The sequence below is a fragment of the Suillus fuscotomentosus genome (genome assembly GCF_016647785.1).
Source record: "Suillus fuscotomentosus strain FC203 chromosome Unknown F5891scaffold_3, whole genome shotgun sequence".
NCBI lineage: Eukaryota > Fungi > Basidiomycota > Agaricomycetes > Boletales > Suillaceae > Suillus > Suillus fuscotomentosus.
In genome coordinates, this window is record NW_024539515.1 from 1 (window position 1) to 23,419 (window position 23,419).

General features: G+C 47.4%; 12 protein-coding genes across 12 annotated transcripts; 7 read left to right on the forward strand and 5 right to left on the reverse strand.

Moving 5' to 3' along the window:
• Positions 1 to 1,915: 1,915 nt before the first annotated feature.
• Positions 1,916 to 3,157, forward strand: F5891DRAFT_1099460 (uncharacterized protein). Its single transcript, XM_041363556.1, has 4 exons — positions 1,916 to 2,314; positions 2,363 to 2,527; positions 2,579 to 2,740; positions 2,793 to 3,157. The coding sequence occupies exons 1-4, from the start codon at positions 1,944 to 1,946 to the stop codon at positions 3,055 to 3,057; spliced, it is 963 nt and encodes a 320-aa protein (XP_041232383.1). The 5' UTR covers positions 1,916 to 1,943; the 3' UTR covers positions 3,058 to 3,157.
• A 513-nt stretch (positions 3,158 to 3,670) lies between these two features.
• On the forward strand, positions 3,671 to 4,419 carry F5891DRAFT_1099461 (ribosomal protein L13-domain-containing protein). Its single transcript, XM_041363557.1, has 4 exons — positions 3,671 to 3,709; positions 3,767 to 3,890; positions 3,942 to 4,096; positions 4,156 to 4,419. Exons 1-4 carry the CDS (start codon positions 3,689 to 3,691, stop codon positions 4,354 to 4,356), a joined length of 501 nt encoding a protein of 166 aa, XP_041232384.1. The 5' UTR covers positions 3,671 to 3,688; the 3' UTR covers positions 4,357 to 4,419.
• A 1-nt stretch (position 4,420) lies between these two features.
• On the reverse strand, positions 4,421 to 5,660 carry F5891DRAFT_1273754 (uncharacterized protein). The gene is made up of 3 exons (XM_041370153.1): positions 5,004 to 5,660; positions 4,619 to 4,958; positions 4,421 to 4,572 (listed from the first exon to the last, which is right to left on the reverse strand). Exons 1-3 carry the CDS (start codon positions 5,538 to 5,540, stop codon positions 4,442 to 4,444), a joined length of 1,008 nt encoding a protein of 335 aa, XP_041232385.1. The 5' UTR covers positions 5,541 to 5,660; the 3' UTR covers positions 4,421 to 4,441.
• Positions 5,661 to 5,794: 134 nt separating this feature from the next.
• On the forward strand, positions 5,795 to 7,817 carry F5891DRAFT_343081 (P-loop containing nucleoside triphosphate hydrolase protein). The gene is made up of 8 exons (XM_041371429.1): positions 5,795 to 6,195; positions 6,252 to 6,417; positions 6,468 to 6,694; positions 6,753 to 6,906; positions 6,959 to 7,063; positions 7,115 to 7,260; positions 7,309 to 7,635; positions 7,688 to 7,817. Exons 1-7 carry the CDS (start codon positions 5,837 to 5,839, stop codon positions 7,460 to 7,462), a joined length of 1,311 nt encoding a protein of 436 aa, XP_041232386.1. The 5' UTR covers positions 5,795 to 5,836; the 3' UTR covers positions 7,463 to 7,635; positions 7,688 to 7,817.
• A 1-nt stretch (position 7,818) lies between these two features.
• On the forward strand, positions 7,819 to 8,886 carry F5891DRAFT_343071 (uncharacterized protein). The gene is made up of 4 exons (XM_041371428.1): positions 7,819 to 8,070; positions 8,126 to 8,275; positions 8,322 to 8,420; positions 8,476 to 8,886. The coding sequence occupies exons 1-4, from the start codon at positions 7,927 to 7,929 to the stop codon at positions 8,725 to 8,727; spliced, it is 645 nt and encodes a 214-aa protein (XP_041232387.1). The 5' UTR covers positions 7,819 to 7,926; the 3' UTR covers positions 8,728 to 8,886.
• A 308-nt stretch (positions 8,887 to 9,194) lies between these two features.
• F5891DRAFT_343047 (structural maintenance of chromosomes protein) lies at positions 9,195 to 10,724 on the forward strand. Its single transcript, XM_041371427.1, has 8 exons — positions 9,195 to 9,363; positions 9,422 to 9,537; positions 9,595 to 9,723; positions 9,779 to 9,856; positions 9,905 to 9,974; positions 10,030 to 10,160; positions 10,210 to 10,296; positions 10,351 to 10,724. The coding sequence occupies exons 2-8, from the start codon at positions 9,496 to 9,498 to the stop codon at positions 10,612 to 10,614; spliced, it is 801 nt and encodes a 266-aa protein (XP_041232388.1). The 5' UTR covers positions 9,195 to 9,363; positions 9,422 to 9,495; the 3' UTR covers positions 10,615 to 10,724.
• Positions 10,725 to 10,834: 110 nt separating this feature from the next.
• F5891DRAFT_939923 (aspartate-semialdehyde dehydrogenase) lies at positions 10,835 to 12,012 on the reverse strand (the record flags this gene model as incomplete). The annotated part of the gene is made up of 2 exons (XM_041374252.1): positions 10,835 to 11,661; positions 11,718 to 12,012. 2 exons carry the CDS (start codon positions 12,010 to 12,012, stop codon positions 10,835 to 10,837), a joined length of 1,122 nt encoding a protein of 373 aa, XP_041232389.1.
• Positions 12,013 to 12,191: 179 nt separating this feature from the next.
• F5891DRAFT_998822 (uncharacterized protein) lies at positions 12,192 to 12,841 on the forward strand. The gene is made up of 4 exons (XM_041378509.1): positions 12,192 to 12,519; positions 12,579 to 12,590; positions 12,654 to 12,749; positions 12,819 to 12,841. The coding sequence occupies exons 1-3, from the start codon at positions 12,213 to 12,215 to the stop codon at positions 12,662 to 12,664; spliced, it is 330 nt and encodes a 109-aa protein (XP_041232390.1). The 5' UTR covers positions 12,192 to 12,212; the 3' UTR covers positions 12,665 to 12,749; positions 12,819 to 12,841.
• A 116-nt stretch (positions 12,842 to 12,957) lies between these two features.
• F5891DRAFT_343093 (uncharacterized protein) lies at positions 12,958 to 14,141 on the forward strand. Its single transcript, XM_041371430.1, has 5 exons — positions 12,958 to 13,287; positions 13,346 to 13,352; positions 13,406 to 13,599; positions 13,651 to 13,717; positions 13,768 to 14,141. The coding sequence occupies exons 1-5, from the start codon at positions 13,199 to 13,201 to the stop codon at positions 13,930 to 13,932; spliced, it is 522 nt and encodes a 173-aa protein (XP_041232391.1). The 5' UTR covers positions 12,958 to 13,198; the 3' UTR covers positions 13,933 to 14,141.
• F5891DRAFT_1181135 (uncharacterized protein) lies at positions 14,129 to 16,874 on the reverse strand (the record flags this gene model as incomplete). Its single annotated transcript, XM_041366009.1, has 2 exons — positions 14,129 to 14,851; positions 14,904 to 16,874. 2 exons carry the CDS (start codon positions 16,872 to 16,874, stop codon positions 14,129 to 14,131), a joined length of 2,694 nt encoding a protein of 897 aa, XP_041232392.1.
• Positions 16,875 to 18,816: 1,942 nt separating this feature from the next.
• Positions 18,817 to 21,762, reverse strand: F5891DRAFT_343223 (P-loop containing nucleoside triphosphate hydrolase protein). Its single transcript, XM_041371431.1, has 11 exons — positions 21,436 to 21,762; positions 21,303 to 21,383; positions 20,789 to 21,242; positions 20,589 to 20,740; positions 20,466 to 20,539; positions 20,215 to 20,413; positions 20,092 to 20,165; positions 19,874 to 20,045; positions 19,270 to 19,826; positions 19,151 to 19,219; positions 18,817 to 19,098 (listed from the first exon to the last, which is right to left on the reverse strand). Exons 1-11 carry the CDS (start codon positions 21,554 to 21,556, stop codon positions 19,009 to 19,011), a joined length of 2,043 nt encoding a protein of 680 aa, XP_041232393.1. The 5' UTR covers positions 21,557 to 21,762; the 3' UTR covers positions 18,817 to 19,008.
• A 368-nt stretch (positions 21,763 to 22,130) lies between these two features.
• Positions 22,131 to 23,346, reverse strand: F5891DRAFT_998840 (inosine triphosphate pyrophosphatase-like protein). The gene is made up of 6 exons (XM_041378510.1): positions 23,195 to 23,346; positions 23,048 to 23,140; positions 22,933 to 22,997; positions 22,759 to 22,864; positions 22,510 to 22,699; positions 22,131 to 22,451 (listed from the first exon to the last, which is right to left on the reverse strand). The coding sequence occupies exons 1-6, from the start codon at positions 23,256 to 23,258 to the stop codon at positions 22,343 to 22,345; spliced, it is 627 nt and encodes a 208-aa protein (XP_041232394.1). The 5' UTR covers positions 23,259 to 23,346; the 3' UTR covers positions 22,131 to 22,342.
• Positions 23,347 to 23,419: the final 73 nt, after the last annotated feature.

Here is a 23,419-nt window from a genome sequence, read left to right on the forward strand (position 1 = left end):
CGGACAAATCATCATATTCTCTCAGTCTGGTACAGGTGGGTGATTGCTAAGGCAGAGCGGAATGACATCGGTAGAAACCTGATATTACCCAACAGCAACTTTGTCATTAGATGAGGAAGCTAAGCCGCTCGTCTCGTGAGGTGCAAAAAGTGCAATGGTTTTGATGGGTGGTGTGATATATGATATACTCGACGAGTGGTCAATAAGGGCTCGAAGGAATGTATGACCCACTACTATATTGTTTTAGTCTATGCAGGCGTCAGCAATTGCTGAAGCAAAATGTAACTATACCAATTATTGTAGACAATAGCACAACTTCGGTCATAAATACTTGATTTCGCCCATTAACACCTTGGTGATTGGATGGGGGGCGGCTGTCACCAGGGTCCCGAATTCACTTACACGGCACTACACAGCATTTGCGCAAAACCTTGGACCGCTGCGAGACGCGTGGCAGATGAATACAACTGCTAGTTGTTGGGTATTCATACGATTTCGCGTGACAATTTGAAGTAAGCTGTACGTTGTATATGTTTGCTTGATGGACACATTCCGGCTGCGATACGAAAGTGGCACTTCTTTGCACAAATTCGCAATTGATATATAGTAGACAAACATGAACAATTTAAAGAAGGTGGCGTTAAAATTCGCACAAGGCATCAGTTTGCACTTCGTAAACACTTCGTGGTACTCTGCAAAACACGAGTTTTTTGGTCTGGCTTGGGACGTTGCACGATACTCGAAGAAAATCAACTTTTTGGAGAAGAGGGCGTCAAAATTAGCGCGAGAATATTAATTTAAACTTGTGCACTTGGTAAACACCTTGTAGTCATCCGGAAGATTAAGGCCTTCACGCCTGACTTTGACACGATGGAATTCACTTCTGAGGTGCCGATAGTGTCTCATGCAGTTCGACCCTTTGATTTTACTCCATATCACTTTCGAGTTAGAATTCCAGCGATATGTAGGTGTTCTCCCGATCAAACGCTGGTGTAGGAAATTTATGCATTGTCCTTTCCTGTATAAAGTCAAACATCACTATGTGATGATGGATAGCAGAATTATACAGATGTTTGTGATTGTGTACTATGTATCGTCATATATACTCTTATCATCTTTCCTCCAGTTCACTGATGTAGGAATTGGACGAGGTCACTGCAGAATATTCTCGTCGTCATTATACCGAGATGGGACTGGGCTCACTGACTCCTCGTCACCGAAGACCGAGACGTAGTCAGGTCTGCAGCTATATATCACGAGGTCGCCAGGTAACTAAATCTGAATGAAGTTATGCGATGAGATGAAATGTCCAATTTCCTAGCGGCAGCAAGACATGAGTTTACTTCGAGACTCAATAAACCAGAGGTGGACTATCCTGATTCATCTAGGGAGACTAATACATACTCACAAGACAATTTTATGACAAGTTCGTCGAAATCGTGAAGCAAGCTTCAAGTGACTCATCTCGTTGAAGTAATCTAGAATCAGGCTTGGATTGGATGGTACAAGGGCGCCGAACGAGGCTCGGAAGAGCCCGCGGGCATATTGCACCGCGTGGCATGCAAACCATTTACTTTTGTAGTCAGTTTTTGTGCACGAACACGCACCAGCTAGCTGACAGAGGCAACTTTTTTTAAAAAAGAATGGAACAGCCACAGTCGGTCCGAGGCCCATTCACACTTGGCACAACGTTACACGCGTGCATTTTCGTCCACGTCGAGATGTGCGTACGTCTCGGGACACTGGGAGTTTTGCCTGCGATCGATAAGCATGAGAGCAAGGAGGAAATTAGTAACAGCTCATGCGAACGACCTTGTGATGGTGAGGTACTTCAGTGACTGGGCATGAGAATAATATAGACGCTCGTCAACCTTATGTAACTAGTGGAGTGTTATTAGTACTTCTTGTTGTTCCATTCTACCCGAACATACATATTTTGAGAGATGAGGCCTTTGACATACGCTGCCAGTTTTCTATCACTCACAGGGCTAGTCAATGCTCAATACTTTTCGGCTGGATGGACCCCAGGACAAGCAGTCCCAAGTCAAACTCCCTCGCCAGCACACGTCCCACATTCCCCATCCACCCCTGCGACGCAACATGGGCCAGGGAAGATGTCGTTCCTCGACAATCTTGTGACCGTAGGGCCTTTAGGCGCTTTATCCTCTCTCATCGGTCTCAACATTACCGGAACTCCATCTGCAACTTGGGATGAGCGGATACCTCTCATCACGGATGAGAACTATGCAGAAATGATTGTGAATGAGACACTGACTCCTGAGGAGGAGAAAGAACGAGTCTGGTTTCTCATAATGTGTGTATATCGTATTTGATAGTCCGTCAATTAATGCATCCTCACCAGAACTGTCACCGCGGGACAGCCAGAAGGTGTCTCGAAGTTCGTAGACCAGGTTTTTGATGCCACGTATAATTACACCTTGGAGAAAGGAGAGCTCCCTCATGTGCGCTTTGGACGAATTGACTATCTCAATGTTACGAGCATCACTACTAAATGGTCTGTCTGGTCGTGAGTATCTAAAGTTTTTGTACTGTGTTCGTGTCCCTGACCTTTTATCAGCGCACCTTACCTCGTTGTATTGAAGGACCGAGGGCAAACTTTGCGTTTTTACAAAGCCGGTCAGATAAGGCTGACCGACGAAATCCTACACCAATTTCTCAAGGAGGAGGGGTGGGGCATCAAGGAGCCATGGAAATCCATCTATGGTCCCGGTGGTGAACGGTAGGACGGGTCAGATTTAAGCATCCCACCAACGCTCACTGCCCATTTTCAGTGAATACATTTTAGACTACCTGGCACAATTTCTGTCCATAGTCTACGGCGCTCTTGTTCGTGTGCCGAAATGGCTCATGTACATGATGAGCGGAGGTTTTGCGACTTTTTTCATCAACTTTTTGCATAAGCCCTCACCTCCACAGAGCGCCGCTAAGCCTGCACCCAAGCCTGTGTCTGCACCTGCAGCCCCAGAGCACACAGTCTCATCTAGTGCAACAGACACGCCGCAGAAGGGGTCTACTAAAAGGAGGGGGAAGAAATAGTCGAAGGGATTTATATACGCATGCATTATTGGAGAGCTTATTTATTGTCTCGATGTCCTTCCATATCGAAGGTTGTACAATTAACTGTTGTGCACCACTTTCCAGACGGACAAAGAGAGTATGATTTTTCAAGACACCTGGTAATTCTCGAGCTCATCGGACGGTGAATGAATGCATCACGTTCTGGCAAGGAACTCGCGTGATCTGGTTGTATCATATTATACCAGGAACTAATCATCATAATCGGTCACTGGCAAGCGGTCAACATACTTGTAGAGGAGAGTATTTCGCTTGAGGTGTGCCATGGGGGCCGGTAGTACTAGTAGTGCCCGATACTAGGAACTGCAGTGCGTTGTTCTGCTTCAATATTACGAGACAAATTTTGGAATAAGTCTATGTGTACTATATACTACTGTCTCTGGCCCGGTGTTGCAAAACTTTCGACCCGTTTTTTTATAACGCAACAACTACATAACATTAAAATAAAGCAACAACATGAGCGGATAGGATTCAGTACATACTGTAAGGCGCTGAAATCCAAATTGACATACATGTCTAAAAATAGCCACATCACGTGTGACTCCTTCGCAAATGAAACGCAGAGGTCTTCCGAGTCTCAACCAGCACTTTCATGTCTCAAGCAGTAGGCAACGTACGCAATTTTGTCTCTATGTACGAAGGCGAACATCTAACTCGATGCTGATTATAGACCGCTCTTGCTTATGCGCGAGTATGGCATCATGTTAATGCCTCTGACCGCGTTCTCGGAAAACTGGCGGAACGAATAGCTCTCGTGCTCATGGGCAAGCATAAACCGATATACGACAAAAGCTGTACGTTCCCTGCATTTTTAAACATCAATTTGTCACTCAGTTGCATTTTAGTGGACTGTGGGGACTATGTCGTAGTTACAAACGCAAAACACATCAAGGTGACTGGTCGTAAAGACGAACAACTGGTGTACCGCAAGCACACGATGTTCCCTGGTGGTTTGAAAGAGACCGAGTATAAGGATATGATGGAAAAAAAGCCTTATGAGGTTCGTTTTGTGGTTCGTTGCACAAGACCATATGCTTACCCCGCCCTACGCGAATGTAGATCATACGACACGCAGTGTCCGGCATGTTACCTAAAAACAAACTTCGGGAACGTCGATTGGAACGGCTCAAAGTGTTTGGAGGGTCGAATATGGGGATATACAGAGGGAATATTTTGAAGCGGTGGGAGGATGGGACGTTGACAGAGGATTATATTTTGAAGCTAGATCCAAAGAATAGGATGAAAGCGAAAGCAAAGTAGTGTTTGTCCTATCATCTTTTTTGCTTATATTTTATTACGCTGGAATATAATACTACCGTGTCTACGCGGACGGGCGATGTCGATATTAGTCGGAATCGAGCGAAGGTACGGAAGAACTTCGCTCTATGGAATAGTGCCGTCGTCGCACATGTTGTGCATGAGTGCCAGAGAAGCCGGTAATCATCGTATGCGCAATTTGCTCTTGGAGAATTATCCCTGGATACTGGTCAGCGAGGTGGTGAGGAGTGGTGATTTTGAATACCTATTGCGACCAAAGCTGAGCCGTCAAGAGCTTTGTACATATCTTTATGTTCTTCCTTGAGGAAAGCGTTTTCGCCATCATCTTCTTCGTCTTCCCATTCATCTCCCCCATCTTCCAGCTCATATTTCTCATCTTCCCATTGATCATCATCGTCAGCATCAAGGGAGGAATCCCTCGTCCACAGCGCCGGTTTTTTTGTTGACTGATCGTGAATATTGGACACACCACTTTTGGAGCGCCGTGTTTTCCTCTCGTCTCGGTAACCCCTGCTTAAATCGGACAAAACGCCTTTCTCCCGATAGTATCGGCTGGCGAAGTGGTGAATGCATTTTAACAGCTCCTACCGATTATAAGCCGATGTTATTGAATGAAGATAGACTCTTACGGGTGATGGGTCCGGAAACTTAATATTGATCTCTTCCGATTCCGATTCGGAATCAGACGAGGAAGACGATGAGGATGAGAAGTCGCTTTCGGAGGTTGATTCTGTCGGTGGAAAGACACGACGCGGGGGTGAGGGTGCCAAGAACGACAAGTCTTCGGTGAAACTGCGTCGTTTCCTTGCCCTCCAATTCCTGCCGGTACGGTCCTTGGTACTATCCTCTCCATCGCTCTCAGTTGCCCTTTCTTTACCTTTCTTACTTGTCCCTACCGTGGATCCATCTTCACCCAACTCATCAGAAAGACGGATATCAATTGACTCTCCATCCTCATCATCTGCCTTGGCAGCAGCGTTTCTAATTCTCCTCACGGCAGCCTTACCTCCTGCATCACGAGCGATCCAATTTCCTCTTGCATCTGGGACTGTTGATGGAGCTGTGCGTGTTCTTCTATTGATAGACGATTGTTGAACGCGCGATCCGTCCGGATGGAGGCGTAAAGTTGCTAGATCATGTGTGGTACTTTTCCGTCTGATACTCATGGGAGTTCGGATCAGGATCTAGCGGACTACGTAAGGCGAACGTTGGAAACAACTCCTGAGCGTATTTCTGTGTGTAAAAGTTGTAGTCAGTGCAAGTAACTGCTCAAGGGTAAATGCGACGTTTAATGATATTCAAGGATTGTCTACAATAGTCCAAGTTGGAGTAGTCGCTTCCAGTTCCATAGACCCGGCCCTAAACGCGTCGCGCCTACTATGACAAATAATATCAAACATTCAAAACGCGTCAATTACTACAGCTTCCTCCAAACCCCACGCGTTCCTCCGGCGCGACGAACATGCCTCGTCGAACAAGAGCAGAACTGCAAGAGGGCGATACTGACTCTCTCAAGGAGAACTCTGCTCTTTCTAACGGCGTCAAGGATTCGGTCAAAAAGGAGAAAGTAAAAGACGAGAAAGGGAAAGGCAAGGCAAGGCGTATCGAGCCTGAACCTCTGGATGAAGAGTCAGATCAGACTCAGGCTGATGACAATGCCGATGTCGACGCTGATGGTGATGTGGATGCTGATGGTGATCCCGAGAACGTGGACGGCTCGCCAAGAAGCCGCAAGCGTACTCGTGTCAATGCAGAGGGCGACTTTGCTCCCTCCACCCCCAAAAGGGAGCAAGTAGCAACACTTCCTCGTGATGCCGACGGGTGAGATGCCAGAAGATTCATTGCAGTTATTTACGTTTCTCACTATCATATCTTAGTTTCATCCCTGGTTCAATTGTGCGCATTCAGTTGCACAACTTCCTCACATACGACTGGGTGGAATTTCGACCTGGTCCATACCTCAACATGATACTCGGTCCCAATGGCACTGGTAAAAGCAGTATTGCCTGCGCAATTTGTCTCGGACTCAATTGGCCTCCGAGCGTGAGTCTTTTGTTATCCCTGTGTTTATAACTCATATTTTTCTCCACCAGATCCTTGGTCGCGCAAATGAGATTTCTAGCTTTGTCAAGCATGGCAAAGAGAGTGGCTACATCGAGATTGAACTGAAGGGTGCAAAGGGTCAAAAGAACCTTGTGATTCGACGCAACCTGAGCGCCAAGTCCAAAAGCTCGACTCTGACTCTTAACGGACAATCTTGTACTGGAAAGGAAATCACTAACCGCATGGCGAAACTCAATGTTCAAGTTGGAAATTTATGGTACCTTGCCTTTTCTGTGCTAAACGCTGGTTCTGACTGCGTGTATGTGCGCTTTCAGTTCGTTCTTGCCTCAGGACAAGGTCTCCGAGTTTGCGCAAATGACTCCGCAGCAGTTGCTTAGAGAGACGCAACGTGCCGCGGGGGATGTTAATTTGTCGAATTGGCATGACACACTGATTACCGCTGGCAAGGAGCTTAAGAATCTCCAAGATGTTTGTGAATTTTCTGCTTTAACATCGTCTTCGATTCACAGGTACCTTGCAGAAATCCAGTGATGAGCAAGAGCGGTTGAAGACGATGCAAGAGCGTAATTCCCAACTTGAGCGAGACGTTCAGCGTTATCAAGAGCGCAAGCGTATCGAGAAGGATGTGAGTAATGTGCTTCACAATATTACTATGCGCTGTTATTCACTGTTATAGATTGATGTCTTAAAAGTGTTGATACCTGTTAACGAATACCATGAAGCTAAAGAGCGCTACCAGAAAGCAAAAGACCGCCAACGGGAGTTGCACGCCCGGGTACGGAAACTGAAGGACAGGAACGCGCCCGCACACGCCAAGCTAGAGTATGCTCTCTCTTATGTTTTATCGTCTATCTACTCACAGACTTCAAGACAGCTCGCAGTTCAGCACAAGGAATACGAGAAAGCACGCGAGAAAAAGAAGACTGCATCCCGCCAGAAGTTCCAGCAGATGAAGAACAAATGGGGCGAGAATGACAAGCTTGTTCGTCTGTTGGTTCATTTTTGTTTCTTTTCTGATCATTAGCCACTCAGGAACGTGACGCCGAGGACGTTACCAGCAGACTTGACGGTCTCAAACGGGCAGAGAAGGAGCGCGTGAAGAAGATCAAAGAAATCCAGGGGCACAATGAAAAATGGCAGAAAGAGCTTGATAACCCACCCCAACTAGAAGATATTGAAGCAATCAATGCTGAGATGGTCAGTGAACCGCATGAGTATGCAGTGTCATGCGCTAACGATCATTTTCTAGAGGAAAGTCAACAGGGAGCACAGTCAGACGACTACACGCATGGAGGACTTGCAGGAGCGACAAAGGAAGAATGTCGATTCGTCTGCCGCCCAACAGGCGAACATCAGTGGCGCGTTGGACCAGTGAGAAACACAATTTTATCGAAAACGGGACATGTATAACGTGTTCGTCATAGGCTGAAAAACTTGGAAGACGAGCGCCATCGTAAACTGGAGAAATTGCGGGGGTGGGATAGAGATATGGCTGATGCAGTCGTGTGGCTTCGTAACCACCAGGACAAGTTCAAGATGGAGGTGTTTGAGCCCCCCATGATATGTTGCACCGTTCCGGATCGACGCTATACCGATGCTATAGAGGCATGCTTTAATCAGGATCAGCTCAAGGTTTGTACCACATCCTGTCCATCGCTTCTAGATTAGGTGGCTGATTGACTTGCAGATCCTTGTTACGCAATGCGAGGAAGATTATGCTGCCCTCAATAACTACTTGAATGACAGTGAACAAGCCGGGCTCCGAAAGGGCGCGCGTATCAACATCTGGTTCAGACCCAAGGTGGACCTGATCCCTCCTCCCATGAATGAGGCAGAGGTATGTTCATGTTACCTCCATTGAATGATCTAATGTTCTGCTGTAGTTGAAGGCACTTGGTTTTGATGATTATGCGATCAACAAGATTGAGTGCCCTGACGGCCTTCTGTGGTTTCTCACGCGAGAGGTCAATTTGCATCGCACCGTCAGTGAACTATCCTTAATTTAGAACTATGCGCTGATTAGTTTTATGATGTTAGGCTATTGGTTTGGATGCTTCTAAGGTCGATGTAAACGCTGCCATGGAAGCTGTTTCTCGAGATGGTGGCGGGGCAAAGTTCATCGCGGGAAGGGTGATGAACACGGTTTCACGATCTCGGTATGGAAAACGAGCAGCTGCGAACATGACGAAGGACCTCCGTCCAGCTCGGAATCTTGTCAACAGCACGAGTAGGTGGTTCGTCATTGCACCTTCTTGTGGAGTATATTTACAGGGATGCAGTCGACCCTGAGATCAAAAAGAGACTCGATCAGACTATCCAGGAGGCCAGGCAGGCTCTTGAAGTCATCAACGAAGATGCAAATAACCTCGCGGCAGAGGAGCGTGAGATCAGGTCCGAGGAAGCACGTTTCAAGAAGACATTTGTATGTCATTTTTGTACTGGTTGGAAAGCTAATGCCATTTATCATGTCTGCAGGACGCACTCGAGGCACGAAAGAAGGACGTCAATAACCAGAAGAGGCGTTTGGCTACGCTCGCGGCTAAAATCGGTACATATTGATACCGCCCGGCCGTTTTCATATCTAACCGCACCACAGAGACCAACAAGAACAAGCTGAAGGATCTTGAGAATGCACCTTCCGTGGAAGATGAACGAGCGAAGCTCAAGAAGAAGTTGTTTGAAATATCCAAGAAGCGTGTTAGGATTGTAAAGGAATACACGGTTAATTTTCTCTAACCTGAATGCGTGAGCAAAATTGACAATCTTCTCCGCAGCAACTGATTCGCGCTGCAATTGCTGATCAAGTAGAAGCAACCCGCAGCGGACTTGAATTTCTCCAGGTCGGCGCAAACAAGAACGCGCTTGAAGTTCTGTGCCAAGAGAAGGATGAAAAGTACCAACGGGCTCTTGCCGAGTTCGAAGAAGGTTCGTCATCAAACTTTCGTTGCAACGTCCGCGGATATGAAGTAACCGCCAACACTAGCTGATCAAGTATTCATTGCGACAAAGGCCGACGCGAAGAGTAAACGGGACATTAGTCTGGAGCTTGTCAGGGGCATGGACGAAGAATTCCAAGAACAATTTGCCAAGATGGAGATGGTGGGTGACCCTGAAGTGATAATTAATATAAGGCAGAGATAGCTTACATCCATACAGGATGGTTCGGTTCACGACCGGAGCGTGAATGACCTGCGGAAGGCACTCGAGGTTCAACGCGCCAATCTCGATATGATCTCGCAGACGAACCCAGGCGTTGTTGAGCAGTATGAGCGGCGAAAGAATGAGGTTTGCCTGCTCCACCTCTGATATGAAGGTCTTCATTTACGATGACGATAAACAGATCGAAGCTCTCACAAAAATTCTGGAAGACCGGGAGAAGGATACTCGCAGAGTGGAACGAGAAATCAAGAATGCCAGAGTAGGTGGTGTTCTTGCTTGTCAATTTTGTTTCTGAGTTTTCTGTCAGGATCGATGGCAACCTGCTCTCGAACAACTTGTCGCTAGCATTGGGAAGAAATTCTCTGCTGCATTTGATCGTCAGTCGTTAAAGCCTGCTGAGCGTCATGAATTTACGTTTATCGACTCTTTCAGGCATTGGTTGTGCAGGTGAAATCCGGATCAGCCCCCATGACGATTATGACAAGTGGGCGATCGACATCCTCGTCAAATTCCGTGATAACGAGAAGTTACAACTTCTGACAGGACAGAGGCAGTCTGGCGGCGTAAGTAAGGTCAAATTTACTCGGCGCATGATCTTTACATTGTGTTCAGGAACGGTCACTCACCACTATCTTATACCTCATGAGTTTGACTGAAGAGGCCCGAACGCCGTTTTCTCTTGTTGACGAGATTAACCAGGTGCCCCTTTTTTGATCTTGTTTATACGTCAAGTGCTGACAACGTTTTCCAAAGGGCATGGATCAACGCGCCGAGCGCGCGGTGCACAATTCCTTGGTTGAGGTCACATGCAAGCCTGACAGCGCCCAATACTTCTTGATCACCCCTAAGCTACTTCCTGATCTCGATTATCACGAACGCATGAAAGTTCTTTGCGTCAACAATGGAGAGTGGCTTCCCGAGACTCCAGGACTGGGTCATATGAATCGCATGATCGAGAATTTTGTACAACTGAACCGTGACCGTGTCTCCCGAGACCGTTCCTTCCGAGCTGGTTGATCAAGATGTTTTGCTCACATTTTTGTTACAATACTGTATCAACGTCATCATCGCACTAACCTGCAGTATACAATTGTATCAGTTACCAGTGCCTTCGCCCATAATATACTCGCAGTAACATAAAGCTATTATTTGATCTTTCTACTATCGTGCAAGACATCACCGCCGAACTTCTAGATCTGGCACGTTGTTCAGGCTGAACGGCATGGGAGCGCCCCCGTTACTCCACCTTTACAACCCCTTTCAACACCGCGAGCTCCGCGTTGATGATACTGCTGGTAGCTGCTCCGATTGAGACGTTGTTCGCGAGGACAACAAACTTTATGTCAAGAACGGGACATTGGCGCACTCTTCCCACTGACACTCCTGCACCGTCTTGATAATATCGGTCTAACCGAGGCTGAGGGCGGTCCGGCTCTTCATGCACAAAAATGGCATGAACAGGAACAGAAGGGCACCCAATGGATTGCGCCTCTGGAGTATAAGCCACCAGGGCCTCTCGGACTTGCTGTGGGCTAGGAGGAGGTCTCTGCTGAAAACGTACAGAAACGCACATGGTGTGCCCATCGATGACGGGAACTCGATTACACGACGCGGATACACGTAACGGATGGCGTGCGTGCATGTCAAAGGTTTTCATCCCATCATCGCCATCGGCTATCCCTCCCAAAATTTTCAGCGTCTCCCACTCCATTTTCTCTTCTTCGCCACCAATGTAGGGCACAATGTTATCGATGATATCAAGACTGGAAACACCTGGGTATCCAGCGCCGGAGATGGCTTGCATAGTGGTAACCAGACACGACTCGATGGGTCCAAAGGCCTTTTCCAGGGCGCGAAGGGGTATAACGTAGCCCGTCGTAGAACAATTAGCATTTGTGACGATGAAACCTTTCTTGAGCGGGGGATTTTGCAGCGCTTGCTGCTGAGGAATGATGGACAAGTGTGAGTCGTTTACGAGGGGGACGATCAGAGGTACGGAGGGGTCTCTGCGGTAATTTTTGGCATTGGAGAAAATAGCAAGATCAGCGCTTCTGAATGCAGATTCTGATATTTGTAAAGATAAGCCATGATAAAGAGGGGTCATAAGCCTATGAACGTACCTATATCTCCAGCCGCATCGGCGTCAAGACCAGAGAAGATGATAGCACACTCCGCAAAGTGCTCTGGATGGCACTCGCGCACTATCATATCGCGAACGACAGATGGCATTGGCGTCGTCTGCTTCCACATAACGGCCAGCGTATATGGCTTCCCAGCCGATCTGGAAGATGCTCCAAGTACATGGATGGTGAACCACGGGTGTTTTGCGAGTAGGGTGACGAAACGCTGCCCTACAGTACCCGTCGCACCAAGAATCCCGACTTTGATTTGTTTTCCATCTGGATTCTTGGACATGACGACTTCACCTTTAGTTCTCCTGAGAGATGGAAGTATTAGTTGTTGGACAACCTTCTGCTGTTGATTCGACCTTGTAAAGGCGCAATGTTACGATAGATCATCTCGTTCGGTATCGGTAAGACCGTGGGAGATAATCTTTCCGGTGTCCGAGTCGTAATGCTTGGCTTGACCGACTCTCACACTCAACATCGTCGTCGATGGCAACAACTACAGATAATGCAGCCCAGCTTATATTTGCACCAAATGTCCTGCACAATCAAGCGTTAACATCTGTCAAATTCCTATCCTTTTGCTTCGCCGGTGCAGTTGCAGGAATCCTCGGACTAGAGAACTGGCTGGGATTCGCACTCTTTATAGCATCCATCGTTTCAACCTCATTTATCATTTATGCCATAAACTGCAGAGGGAAACCCGCAAAATACCTGCCTGGTGGACTTGGGGAGCTGGTGAACCCTGGTCAAGATAACATCTTTACATTTATTCTTGTATGGACATTGTTTTACGGTGCGCACTTAAAGCTTTTTCGCCGTTCTACGCGTATTTACGCAAACCTGACTCGCCAGGCATTATACATGGTACGAAATGCTAGAATCCTCGGACAAGCGGATCGGTGGTAATAATCCTCATCTAATTAACAGTGTATGACTGAACGGACAATTCGCTTTTCCGTCCGATGGTTCAGACCTTTATCCACGTGTGTCATTCCTTATCGTTTTGGGAATGAGCTTATCGATGTCAGTACGTAGAAGTGGAGCTCGCTAGTCATCGGTGAACCTTGACCTGTTTACTGGGTTTCTTCTCAGGAGCACTATTGTAGTTTGCATACACTTGCAGACACACGAAGGTCGTGCATGATTAATATCCACAGATGACCTTGGCATAATTTAATGTTTCACTTGATAACCTAGAATAAGAGCCGTTTGCCCATCGCACTTAAAAAGTGTGGAAGACTGGCAGAGGCCCTGAGGCCAAGGGGATCAATGAAATGCCCGGTTCGGCTGCTAAAATGAAGCAGGAGCCACGAGGAGCCACGTGGGCCTCTTTACGTGGGCTTCTTTGTGGCCGTGCCTAAAAATCTCTTATTCCCAATCTAGCATGCTCTTGTGTGTTGAAAAGGTAAGCTACATCTGAGTGACTGGAATGTAACGACCCAGAACCCACATCTTTCTTCCACATTTCCGTCATGTCTGGCTCATACGTCCTCCTCCAATTCGGATCAGATCTCTTCAACCATCGATTTGAGGATCTCGAGAGTAGGCCAGCGTTCACGATGTATGTGACTCTTTCGACGCTCTCGGCCTAAATTTAATTTGTGACGGTCGAAACTTAGGACGACGGTAACAATGTCTGAGGCCCAGCGTTCAGCGTCCTCTAACATGACATTCCAAAGGTTGACAGAAAAGTAAATTTAATCGTTCACATCGCTCGCGAAGCGGCTTGGAGCCAGCAGCACCCAGAAATCATGGGTCCCAGCAATTCTTACTTGTATTTCGGCCCATCCAAAACACCAGGATACCTCGTGTATGGTAATGGGCCGGAGGTCGCCATGGTCAATCACCTACGCCATAAGAAAGATGCTAGCACGTAGGTGTTGTGAATGTCGTGTCGTTGAAACATAATTCAAAACAATCATAGATCGCGCTATTTTACAGCGCAGAATGGTAAAGAGCTGAAGTGGAAAGTTTTTCCTCAGAAGATGGAGGTAGGATGTTGCTAGCTTTCGTGCCTTTCGTTTTGCTCATCGGATTTCAGTGCCTAGATGGACGCTCTACAGTTGCTACGTGGGAGCTCAGTCAGCCAGAAGATGTCTTCGGTGCTCGTCTGACGATCAAGCATTCAGGCCTTACCATGGTCACTGAAATTTTGACCACTTTGTTTCTGAATCGCATCGCCCTGAATTTAGACTGGAAGCTGTAACATTTTTCCCTTCATGATTCACCTATGTAATATACCACGTTTAATCCTCATTTCGCCTTGGACTCCCACCCGCATGCTACTGTGTTTTAACTACCCTCACGTCACATACCTCGCAATACGTGTATCGAACACAGTCATCTCATACTCATCAGCGTCTGCTTTTCCATATTGTCAATGCAATATCATTCAACTACTTCTACTCTTCAGTACGCAGCTCGCTTTGAAACTCTACAAGGCGTGACCACTCTGCCTGGTCGTCGAAGTCTTTGGAGCGTCCCATGAACGTCCGAACGATACTACGCGCCTGGTGTCTCCAGTTGGTGCCTTGTACCCGCGGCCCAAAATTTTTCAGTACATCCACCACGTCCTCGACTTCATTTACAGCTTCTCGCCACTTCTCAGCGTCAGTCTCTCCTTTCTCGAACGTTCCGGCCACGCTACAGCGATACCAATCCAGGTAGGCTTTCAATGCATCTTCCCATCGTGATTGAAAAGTCAGAAGACGTGCGTAGGCGCGGAAGATGCGAGGTGAAGATACGCGGGGAAGAATGGTTCGGTCAAAAAGGTCCAGTACCCTCCTGAGCAGCCCGTGGCCCTCGTTAGGATTATTTACAGCATCCCGTCTCCTATCTTCATCCCCAGCTGACTGATCGAGGCCAGCCGGCACCCTGGTAACGGCATTTACCAAGCGCTCAAGAACTTCTTCGTCGACACATTCTGCACCGGTTTTTGCACTCCGTTCTTCAACAATACGCGTTAGTGCACGGCATGCCTCTGATAACTCCCCAACATCCATGGCGACAATCATGTAATTTGTCCACATGCGCCAATTGTCGTAGCTGTATTTTAAGCCCTGTTTTAATGCACGGAAAGCCAGCATCCTGTTTGAGAAAGATTTGGCTTTGCTAGGCTGGTTTTCCTAAACATAAACTTGAGTTCGTATAGGGTGAAGAAGATTCATCCCCACTTACCCCACTCACATCCGATTCGAGGATATTCTGGGAAGAATCCAAACGGAGGTACATGCTAGCCAAATTATTCCAGCTCTCTCCGTCTTCATCGTCGATAGAAACACATCGACTAAATGAATCTCGGGCCCCCTCCCAATTTTCGAGACGAATATAGGTACACCCTAGGATAAACCAAGAACGGGATAACAACGGATTGATTTTCACCGCACGCTGCAAACAGGAAATGGCCTTCTGGAATTCTCCGCGTGCGAAGTAGTAGCCTCCAAGAGACCGCATTGCACGGGCGGAAGTCTCCTTTGACAGCGCCCATGCACGCTCATAATGCCCCACTGCATTATCCGGTTCCAGATCTCCTAAGAGGCACCACAGCTTTGCCTGTCGTGCCGAATCTAGTTTGCCGCGCCGCGGCGAAGGTAAATCTTTACCCCGCAAAATCACACTCTCTGCTTCCTCTTTGCGTCCTTCAAGTAAATCGCGGACAATGGCAATTGCTTTGTCCGTCATCTCCATAGATTGCCAGCATTTAACCACCTCCTCCCACATCTCAAGGCGTTCAAAGATTTCTAAGGCTGACTTTACCACCCCTAGAGTGAGGAAACGTAATGCCAGCTCGCGTTCCATTTCCCACTTGCTTGGAAGCGGTATTGAATGAAAGTAAAGCAGCCGTTCCGGTAGGGGGGAATCAGCGGTTGGCATCTGGTCTACGAGGGCTTGGAGCTGGAGCACTGAACGCTCAACAGTCCGTGTACGTCCAGACTCTAGACGGGACCGCAGAAGCAGAGCCATAGTGTGAACTGACCAGTTCTTTGGATGCGATATGACACGAGCGACATAAGGGGACATCTGTTCGCTTGTGAGGCCGTGCGAAGGAGACGTATTCCGTACATTGAGGCAAAGCGACAGAAGTATACACTGATCGAGCGGGTGTAAAGGGGGTTGTGAAACGGGATCTAGATGGCTCAGCTGACTTGTTGTGGATGAGGGAGCAGATGATGTGAATATAGTCTGCTCAAGAAGCGTGTCGTCATTCAATCCCAAGGTAACAGGAAGATTGAAATATGTCATGTTGGATATGTCATCAGGCGTACACGATTGATCAACAAGATCATCGGGTATGGCTTCGGCGGGGGAGCCATTCCTTTTCCGACTCTCTGCGAGTAGCACCAATTGGCTAAGATCATTTTGTTGAAACTTTGTTCGTCTCCCAAGAGCTCCCGTGAGTTCATACTGTAATCCCGTAGCACGTGCCGCTTGAACAAAACGATCGGAAGCGGCTTTGTCATGGCAAAAAATATGTTCAAGTCGACCCTGTTCTAACTGCAGACGGCCAGCAAGATCGCGATCCCCTGTATCTCCCGTAAGGGTTTGCAATAGAGACCCCAATGAATCATGGGCGTCTGTTGGAAGAGGCACTGCCTCGTCCAATAACTGCTCGTGGATGATCATTGTACGTAACCGCCACCAACAAACGGATATACAGTGACGATATGGCAAGGCGAAAATGAGTTGGGCGAGACGCAAAAAGGTGGCATGTTGTGCGAGGTGGTAAGCAGGCTCACCGCCGTAAGCAAGCTCGGACACCGCCTTCATATCGAGGGCCTCATCAGAAATCAAGGTTGGGTTCATCACGTCAACGATCACTTCCGATGGGTTGATATCGAGGTCCGGACCAGTCCAGTTTGCTTGGATGAAAGCATGTAAAGATGCGACAGCCAGAACGACCTGGATGAGTTCTTTTTCTGCTTCATCTGTCACAGATGGTGACTGCCAAGAGAAAGATTCTTCATAGCTGTTATCCTGCAACCCAGATGCCCTGAAAAATGCTCGGGCCCAAAGTGAGGTTAGCACTTCCCGAAATTTACCATCGATGACATCCTTTGCGAGCATTGCAATTGCAGGACGCGACTCCAGCTCTGTATCGAGTTTGGAGTCCCATTTCCCGTTTAGCAGGGAACATTCAAGGATGTCCATAGTATTTCGATTGAACAGCGAGAGAGAGATGAAGCTTCCCAGTGAAAACTGGGCATGGCCAAAACGGTCAGTATAGTGTAAATATTGTTTAGACATATGATTTATCTTGTAATATTATGTAATCTTCAACAACACCTGTGCCATAAACATCACATCGTGCATTGCGTTGCTCGTTACGTCGATCGTGTTTTCGTCAACACACACGTCCAAATTGTTCTCCGAGTTGTCAATTCCTTTATGCATGTGTGCAACACAATCCTACATCATTCTGTCAATGTTTCGATGACTTCAATGCATGCGTCGTTCGGTGTCACACAACTTACTCTGCGAGGCTTCATTTCTCGCGCAATATCACGCGGTTTTTTGTTCGAGTTCAGAAACTACTAGTAACACCCAGAGTCAAAATACTTGGGGGACTCTCTCCACCAACTTCCCAACAGCTTGTCTGCTGCCGCCTTCCTTCAGTATAATGTCACTCACCACATGACCCGTCGGCCGCAAAGGTTATAAAATGAGCCATATTGACAACCACTGGTGTGCTCAATATCTCTAAGACTCTTTCGAAGCTGCCGCCACCATCCCCTTCAAAGACTATGGACCCTATAAATATTCCTCTCTCACTAACAGCGACATCGTCGATGGTCCGCTCATTGTATTATCTAGTCTAACAAATATCCCTTAGGAAAAAGACGGACTGTGAACGAAGAACAGCAGCATCGTCGATGGTGCTATGTACTAGCTTCGCCTCGCTGGCAGTCTTTTCCTGTCCTATCGCTCTCCTGTATTACGGTCCTCACTGCCATTGGATCCTCTCATCTCGCGAGTCGCCACTGACCGTCTGCTTGCATTCCTTATCGCTGCTCTATGCCTGCTATTGTGTCATTGTCGTGTCGCTTGCCTGCTATCGTGTTTCGATTGTTATTGCCCCATGTTGTACTTTCTAATCGCGGGTCGACGACGTTGCATCGTTATAATTCGCCCGAATATAACCGATTTTGTCGTACTAATGGAGCTGATGGTAAAATATCTTCTTAACAACACCTTACATGCGACAAGATCCGAACATATGTGAGTCTCCCGTTGTGAAATGATATGTTGCTTCCATGCTCCAGGCCCGAGGATCGCGGAGTATCTCCAATTGTAGTTCAACATGATTCAAGTAGCGAGTTTCATTTCAGCGCATCTCCCCTGGACCCACTGGAGAGTTAGAGCCGCGAGGACTTCTACCTTGAGTTTAAACCCATCGTGCCAAGGCAGTCTCTGGCCTCGAGGCGTTTAGATCACATCTCCAGGTCGTAATTGGATCAGAGTCATCTCAGTGGGTTCCACTTTCCCCACCATCAAGCCAGCCCTGGTATACGGCACGTCTCATACATCAAGCCCTCGTGCTATTACAGCTCCTTTCATATCAATAGGATCAGATTTCATTTTTTTTCGCTTCTATTTACTACTTACGGAGCTGGACAAACAAAAGGGTCCCGCTTATTACGATACCTTGGTCGGGCGAACTTGAATACCCTTTAATGGCATCGAAGGCGCTCCGAGTCTGCCCTGCCAGTGGACACCGCCATATGCACCTGTCAAACAGTAATAGATCAGTATGTCTGCCCACATGTCGCGGCTGGTGTATGCCCAGTGGATAGTTGTCGTGATCATGATCTGTATAAATACAAAACTGTACAGTGTATCAGAAAATGTGCGATAGTCGCGAGTTGAGGGAGATTGTCGGAAGCAACGAACTTCTGAGTCATCCTGGGGGTATTCCGTCCTTGTTCGGCCCGAATAGGATGATCGTAAAAGGCCTGTTGTTTGTCCAGCTCCGCAAGCAGATAGAAGTATTAAGAAAAAAAATTGAGCATCTGGTCTATCGGCTTTAATCCATGGTCGACCAATAGTAGCATGTGTATAAGTATCACCCACAACGCTGATCCAAGAACCAGTCGGTAAAGTCTATTGGAAATAAGGCTTGGAAATGTTGCGCCCCTCGGAGTCTCGACAGATGCATGAGTCTGGGACGAATCTAGGATGGGAAACGCGTGTGCTTCTGAGATGTATAAAAATGGCTAATTCAAACGTACGGTATGCTACACCCTGTGCTAGATCATATGAGTGTACGGGAAAACACGTGCCTACGCTATGCTTCCCTCGCTACTGGTGTGACGTTACTAAAGAAGCTCTTTGGAACAGAGGACACACCCCTCGCATAAATCTGGCTTGTGTAGACCTGCGCCATAAGCTTTAACCGTGAACAAAAGAAAAAAAAAACGACCACACACAAGCTCATCGTAGATGATAGCGGGTACTTTTTTGTCGCAGAGCGTGGAACCCGGATGAATTTTGATGACCTTGTGCACATTCGATCTTTTGAGTTCACAAAACGAGGGGTGAAACTCACAGAATGACCCATCGTTTGCTTGTACGTTCCATCCGGCTGTAAAAATGCCGACTGCTGAACGAGGCCAGTGACAAAACATCTTAACACTGGTTCCTCATTATCTGCCGTAGAAGCATGCCAGTCGATGCCAACTCGCTGGCATGTCTGTCTCAGCTGATCTCGAATCTTCGTCGCCTCCACGAACGTTCTTTCGTTCACAAAGTGCTGGCGACACCATTCTTTTCTTGCACCCTTGCTATCAGATGCGGCAACCTCTTGGTATGATCGGAGGGCATTAAGCATCGTCATGTGGTCCCCACTCGCATGACGAAACTTGACCCGAACTTCTGAAATGGTATCGCGCTGGTCGGAGATATCGAGGAAGAGCGCAGAAGAGGATGAGAGAAGGGACACGATGTCTATTACCTCGGAGGTGCAGCCGTGGGTTTTGGATGCGAGGATGATACGCGCGAAGTACGGCTCCACAGGGAAGGATGCCATTTGACGTCCCAATGTGGTTAGAGTCTTGGAGTTGTCTAGCGCACCAAGAAGCCAGAGAGTTTTGAGTGCGGAAATGACTGAAAAAAGTCAGGGTTGGTTATGGAGGTATGTCAGGGGGTCGTACCTGACCCAATCTCGGGAGGATCCATGAAATCGACCGCTTCAAAGTCTTGACCGAGGCATTTCAATTGTAAGACGCTCTGGGTTAAGCTGCATCGGCGAATTTCGGGCTCTGCGGAAAGTGCCATAGAATTGAATGCATCTTCTGTGTACAGGCGGAAACAAAACCCTGGACCCTACTTCGCGTTAGAGGTATCAAGAGAGACAAGGTTCAGGGCATACTTCGCGACCGGCGCGACCAGCCCGCTGCATAGCAGACGACTTTGTGATATCTCGAGTTAACAGGGTATCAAAACCTACCGAAACAGTCAGTTGTGAACTCAAATGGACAGTCACCCCCATTACCTCCACCTGTATCCTTTGACAAATATCTTTTTTCCTTACACTTGCCGGTATCGATTACGTATTTTATTCCAGGTATCGTGATGGACGTCTCGGCGATGTTAGTAGCAAGAATACATTTCCGAACGTTTGTAGGGGCGGACGAAAATATTCTAGCCTGCTGCGCAGGCGGCAAGGCAGCATACATTGGGCATGTTAGAACCTAGATGAAGACCGGTGAGAACGAGAGTCATCAAAACGTAATAATGTCGTACAGTCATACGCTCCTCAGGAAGTCTACGAGCATACATTTTTATCGATTTGTCTAAACTTTCGATATCCTCTTGACCTATATGATATCGGAAGTTAGCATGATTCCAGCAAATTAACACACTGACCTGGAAGAAATATAAGGACGTCTCCTGGAGGTCTATCAGTATGGATTTGGAAGAACGTCCGTAGAGCAGCATCAACATAATCTGTCTGGCTGACAGATGTGTGGAATATCTGGACAGGATGTTGTCGACCCTTGACATAGAGTATTCGAGCACTGAAATTGCCATAAGCACGTGCATCACATGCGCAGTAATGCACCAACTTGTTATAGAACTTGCTGAACTTTTCGGCATCAAGTGTTGCACTCATGATAATGAGCTTTAACGGGTTAAGGGCTGACGCAGGTCCCTTTCCCTTCCTACTGACATCGCCCGCGCTATTTCTAGCGGCCTGTATCGTTTTCAGGTTTGCTATGAGGAAATCCGTCCGAAGGGTTCGTTCGTGCGCTTCGTCTACGACTATAACGCTGTATTTCGACAGCAACTGATCCGACAGCAGCTCCCGCACGAGCATACCGTCACTGACATATTTTATGCGGGTGTCGGAGCTAGAAGCCTCGTCGAACCTCACGGAATATCCAACAAGTCCACCGACAGAGACATTTTTCTCTTCGGCTACGCGAGCGGCGAGAGATGTTGCTGCTACTCGACGTGGTTGGGTGACAGCAATCATGCCCTTGCCTGCGATGCCCGATTCGAGGATGTATTGAGGGACTTCTGTACTTAAGATAGAGTCATGAGGCGCAATAGCAGTTACATGATGACTAAGAGACGCACGAGTGGTTTTTCCTGATCCTGTCTCTCCTAGTAAAATCGTTGTGTCATTTTCCTGTATTTCGCGGATGAGAGCTTCCCGTCCTGCCAAAGATGCTGAGCAGAATTTCGCATGATAGATGGATATGCTACTTACCCCGTGCTATTGGAAGTTGCTCGCGCTGTTTTTGCAGGGTGTTCGCTGGGCGTGTTTTTACGGAGGATACATCGTCATCCAGACGGATCCTGGCCTTCTTTCTTGGGGTATGGATGGACATGGATCTGGAATATTCGCCAGGATTTCTCGCGTTGCTATTGGATAGAAATTTGTGTCCAGTGAAATAATTGGGAAGCAAAATGGGTTCCTCCTCGTGGTGTCAAAATGTGGGTATGCACTAGGGGGCTGGTGATGTGAAGCGTGTGCGCTCGGCTTGTTGCTCGATCACTCAAAAAAGTTGTATCGGAAATCGGGAGTCGGGAATCCGGATCAGAAACCTTATTATCAGCCTCATGATAGTGGCAATAGATCGCACAAACTCTACGTACAATGTATATACACGACCATGAAATGTTACAGCTTTCGCAAGTCGTATCCTAGCATATTATGAGCAGGTGCATAGTAGTACATACTGCTTACAAAATTTATGTTCTATGGTCCGTTGATGAATTTCTCTTCGAGGCACGGCGCCCCTGGGGAGTTGATCTCACAAAAATGACTTGCCGCCCAAGATAAATTGGAAGGGAGATAAGAAACTGTTCGAACCGGAGTTGAATGCAATCGCGGAGCGTGTGTCTACCAACACCATAATACTGACTTGACGCTGTTTTTTTGGCCCTGGCCGGCGCCTTGGATAGCATGTGAAGCTATGTAATAGCACGCTGACCTATAATGACATGGACCCTATCAAATTTGCGCCCATGAAGTGATACTTGAAGTAGAATGTACATCATTTTTACTACAAGTCAGGGATTCGGATCTAAGAACTCCAGATGTATGTAAGATATATCTTATCGCACAGCCAATTGTATATTGGATTCTGACTACCCTGCAAAGAAGCAGCTTTCTAGAAGTTGTTCTCAGCATTGAGGGTTGCCAAATATACCCTGAGTTTAACCAGTGCACGGTATCGGTGAGAAATGACATTCTTCTGTTCCTTGCTCATTTCGGCGTAGCTTCGTCCCAATTTCAGTATCTTGACCAACGGAGCAAAAAAAAATGAGAGAGCCTCACGTTTGATCAAAACCTTTTGGTTGGAAGATGGGGTCCCACCCGAAATCGCCTGGTCCCCTTGCAGGGACGATGGTACCGTCTGTGCGGCCCTCGAAGAGGATCGGCTCAGTGCCCGGACCAGCGCTATAAGCGAAAGTACAGAGTGCATACGCGTCTTTCGTCGGGAATCCTACGAGCATGTTATTCAAGCCTACTCAGGTGACACATTCAGAAAGTCTTGTTTAGTAGGATGCCTCTGCACCCACCGACCTTCGTGACCGAGTGTTTTCATAAAGTGCTTGATGTATGGGCCAGGTAGCCCGTTATACGCTACGAAGCACAATGAGGTATCCTCCGTTATGCATGGCTTCCCCAGCTGCCAGAAGGTATAAGCATTGCAGTGGGGAGGCAGATCTATAAATTCAGATTCAAGGAATGACTGACCAGCTCAGCTGCACGACGGCATTTTGCTATGGCGACTTCTTGGGTGGTGCCCTGCAGTTCGGGTACTTGAGTGTTTAATCAGCGGGTAAATAAGCATTTGATTAGAAAAACTTGCTATCTAGGTCTTGCGAGTCTAATTCTATTGGCGTTCCTTGAGATAAAATATGCTTGGTCTCCTTCAATTTATTATGGTTTCCAGTTACGAATGCTGATAGAATATCATCAGGATACATTGAGCATGGCTAAAACAATCGAGACCTACTCAAGCGCTTGGTGGCCATTGTGATAGCAGAAGAAGCAGTTCTACTCAAGCGCTTAGATGCCATTTTGATACAACGGGAGTTAATCGGAAACTGGCTCAATCAACCACTGGAAAATTTACGCTCTTATTTAAGCTGCAACACCGAATAATTATATGCCTGCTGTCGAGATAGTATTGGATAGTCTGACATGGCCAACTTGTATTAGCTTCTTGGATGATGCCATA

What these genes read in the sequence shown, in the direction of transcription:
- F5891DRAFT_1273754 (XM_041370153.1), bottom strand. Translation starts at nt 5,540, where the DNA reads ATGAGTATCAGACGGAAAAGTACCACACATGATCTAGCAACTTTACGC. An exon ending in AGTTTCCGGACCCATCACCC is followed by an intron (nt 4,959 to 5,003) that starts GTAAGAGTCTAT and finishes TATAATCGGTAG; the next exon opens with GAGCTGTTAAAATGCATTCA. An exon ending in CTCAGCTTTGGTCGCAATAG is followed by an intron (nt 4,573 to 4,618) that starts GTATTCAAAATC and finishes ACCAGTATCCAG; the next exon opens with GGATAATTCTCCAAGAGCAA.
- F5891DRAFT_1099460 (XM_041363556.1), top strand. Translation starts at nt 1,944, where the DNA reads ATGAGGCCTTTGACATACGCTGCCAGTTTTCTATCACTCACAGGGCTA. An exon ending in ACTAAATGGTCTGTCTGGTC is followed by an intron (nt 2,528 to 2,578) that starts GTGAGTATCTAA and finishes ACCTTTTATCAG; the next exon opens with CGCACCTTACCTCGTTGTAT. An exon ending in TATGGTCCCGGTGGTGAACG is followed by an intron (nt 2,741 to 2,792) that starts GTAGGACGGGTC and finishes GCCCATTTTCAG; the next exon opens with TGAATACATTTTAGACTACC.
- F5891DRAFT_343223 (XM_041371431.1), bottom strand. Translation starts at nt 21,556, where the DNA reads ATGTCCATCCATACCCCAAGAAAGAAGGCCAGGATCCGTCTGGATGAC. An exon ending in CTGGTCGCGCCGGTCGCGAA is followed by an intron (nt 20,046 to 20,091) that starts GTATGCCCTGAA and finishes AACGCGAAGTAG; the next exon opens with GGTCCAGGGTTTTGTTTCCG. An exon ending in CTATCATCTACGATGAGCTT is followed by an intron (nt 19,099 to 19,150) that starts GTGTGTGGTCGT and finishes CTTATGGCGCAG; the next exon opens with GTCTACACAAGCCAGATTTA.
- F5891DRAFT_343047 (XM_041371427.1), top strand. Translation starts at nt 9,496, where the DNA reads ATGGACGAAGAATTCCAAGAACAATTTGCCAAGATGGAGATG. An exon ending in AATTTGCCAAGATGGAGATG is followed by an intron (nt 9,538 to 9,594) that starts GTGGGTGACCCT and finishes ACATCCATACAG; the next exon opens with GATGGTTCGGTTCACGACCG. An exon ending in ATTCTCTGCTGCATTTGATC is followed by an intron (nt 9,975 to 10,029) that starts GTCAGTCGTTAA and finishes CGACTCTTTCAG; the next exon opens with GCATTGGTTGTGCAGGTGAA.
- F5891DRAFT_998822 (XM_041378509.1), top strand. Translation starts at nt 12,213, where the DNA reads ATGGCAACAACTACAGATAATGCAGCCCAGCTTATATTTGCACCAAAT.
- F5891DRAFT_343071 (XM_041371428.1), top strand. Translation starts at nt 7,927, where the DNA reads ATGGCTGATGCAGTCGTGTGGCTTCGTAACCACCAGGACAAGTTCAAG. An exon ending in CTCCCATGAATGAGGCAGAG is followed by an intron (nt 8,276 to 8,321) that starts GTATGTTCATGT and finishes GTTCTGCTGTAG; the next exon opens with TTGAAGGCACTTGGTTTTGA. An exon ending in AGGTCAATTTGCATCGCACC is followed by an intron (nt 8,421 to 8,475) that starts GTCAGTGAACTA and finishes TTATGATGTTAG; the next exon opens with GCTATTGGTTTGGATGCTTC.
- F5891DRAFT_343093 (XM_041371430.1), top strand. Translation starts at nt 13,199, where the DNA reads ATGTCTGGCTCATACGTCCTCCTCCAATTCGGATCAGATCTCTTCAAC. An exon ending in CATAAGAAAGATGCTAGCAC is followed by an intron (nt 13,600 to 13,650) that starts GTAGGTGTTGTG and finishes AAACAATCATAG; the next exon opens with ATCGCGCTATTTTACAGCGC. An exon ending in TTTTTCCTCAGAAGATGGAG is followed by an intron (nt 13,718 to 13,767) that starts GTAGGATGTTGC and finishes ATCGGATTTCAG; the next exon opens with TGCCTAGATGGACGCTCTAC.
- F5891DRAFT_1099461 (XM_041363557.1), top strand. Translation starts at nt 3,689, where the DNA reads ATGTCTCAAGCAGTAGGCAAC. An exon ending in ACCGATATACGACAAAAGCT is followed by an intron (nt 3,891 to 3,941) that starts GTACGTTCCCTG and finishes GTTGCATTTTAG; the next exon opens with TGGACTGTGGGGACTATGTC. An exon ending in TGGAAAAAAAGCCTTATGAG is followed by an intron (nt 4,097 to 4,155) that starts GTTCGTTTTGTG and finishes ACGCGAATGTAG; the next exon opens with ATCATACGACACGCAGTGTC.
- F5891DRAFT_343081 (XM_041371429.1), top strand. Translation starts at nt 5,837, where the DNA reads ATGCCTCGTCGAACAAGAGCAGAACTGCAAGAGGGCGATACTGACTCT. An exon ending in CTTCCTCGTGATGCCGACGG is followed by an intron (nt 6,196 to 6,251) that starts GTGAGATGCCAG and finishes ATCATATCTTAG; the next exon opens with TTTCATCCCTGGTTCAATTG. An exon ending in CCCGCACACGCCAAGCTAGA is followed by an intron (nt 7,261 to 7,308) that starts GTATGCTCTCTC and finishes ACAGACTTCAAG; the next exon opens with ACAGCTCGCAGTTCAGCACA.
- F5891DRAFT_998840 (XM_041378510.1), bottom strand. Translation starts at nt 23,258, where the DNA reads ATGGCATCTAAGCGCTTGAGTAGAACTGCTTCTTCTGCTATCACAATG. An exon ending in AATGGCCACCAAGCGCTTGA is followed by an intron (nt 23,141 to 23,194) that starts GTAGGTCTCGAT and finishes ATATTCTATCAG; the next exon opens with CATTCGTAACTGGAAACCAT. An exon ending in CCAAAAGGTTTTGATCAAAC is followed by an intron (nt 22,452 to 22,509) that starts GTGAGGCTCTCT and finishes ATTGGGACGAAG; the next exon opens with CTACGCCGAAATGAGCAAGG.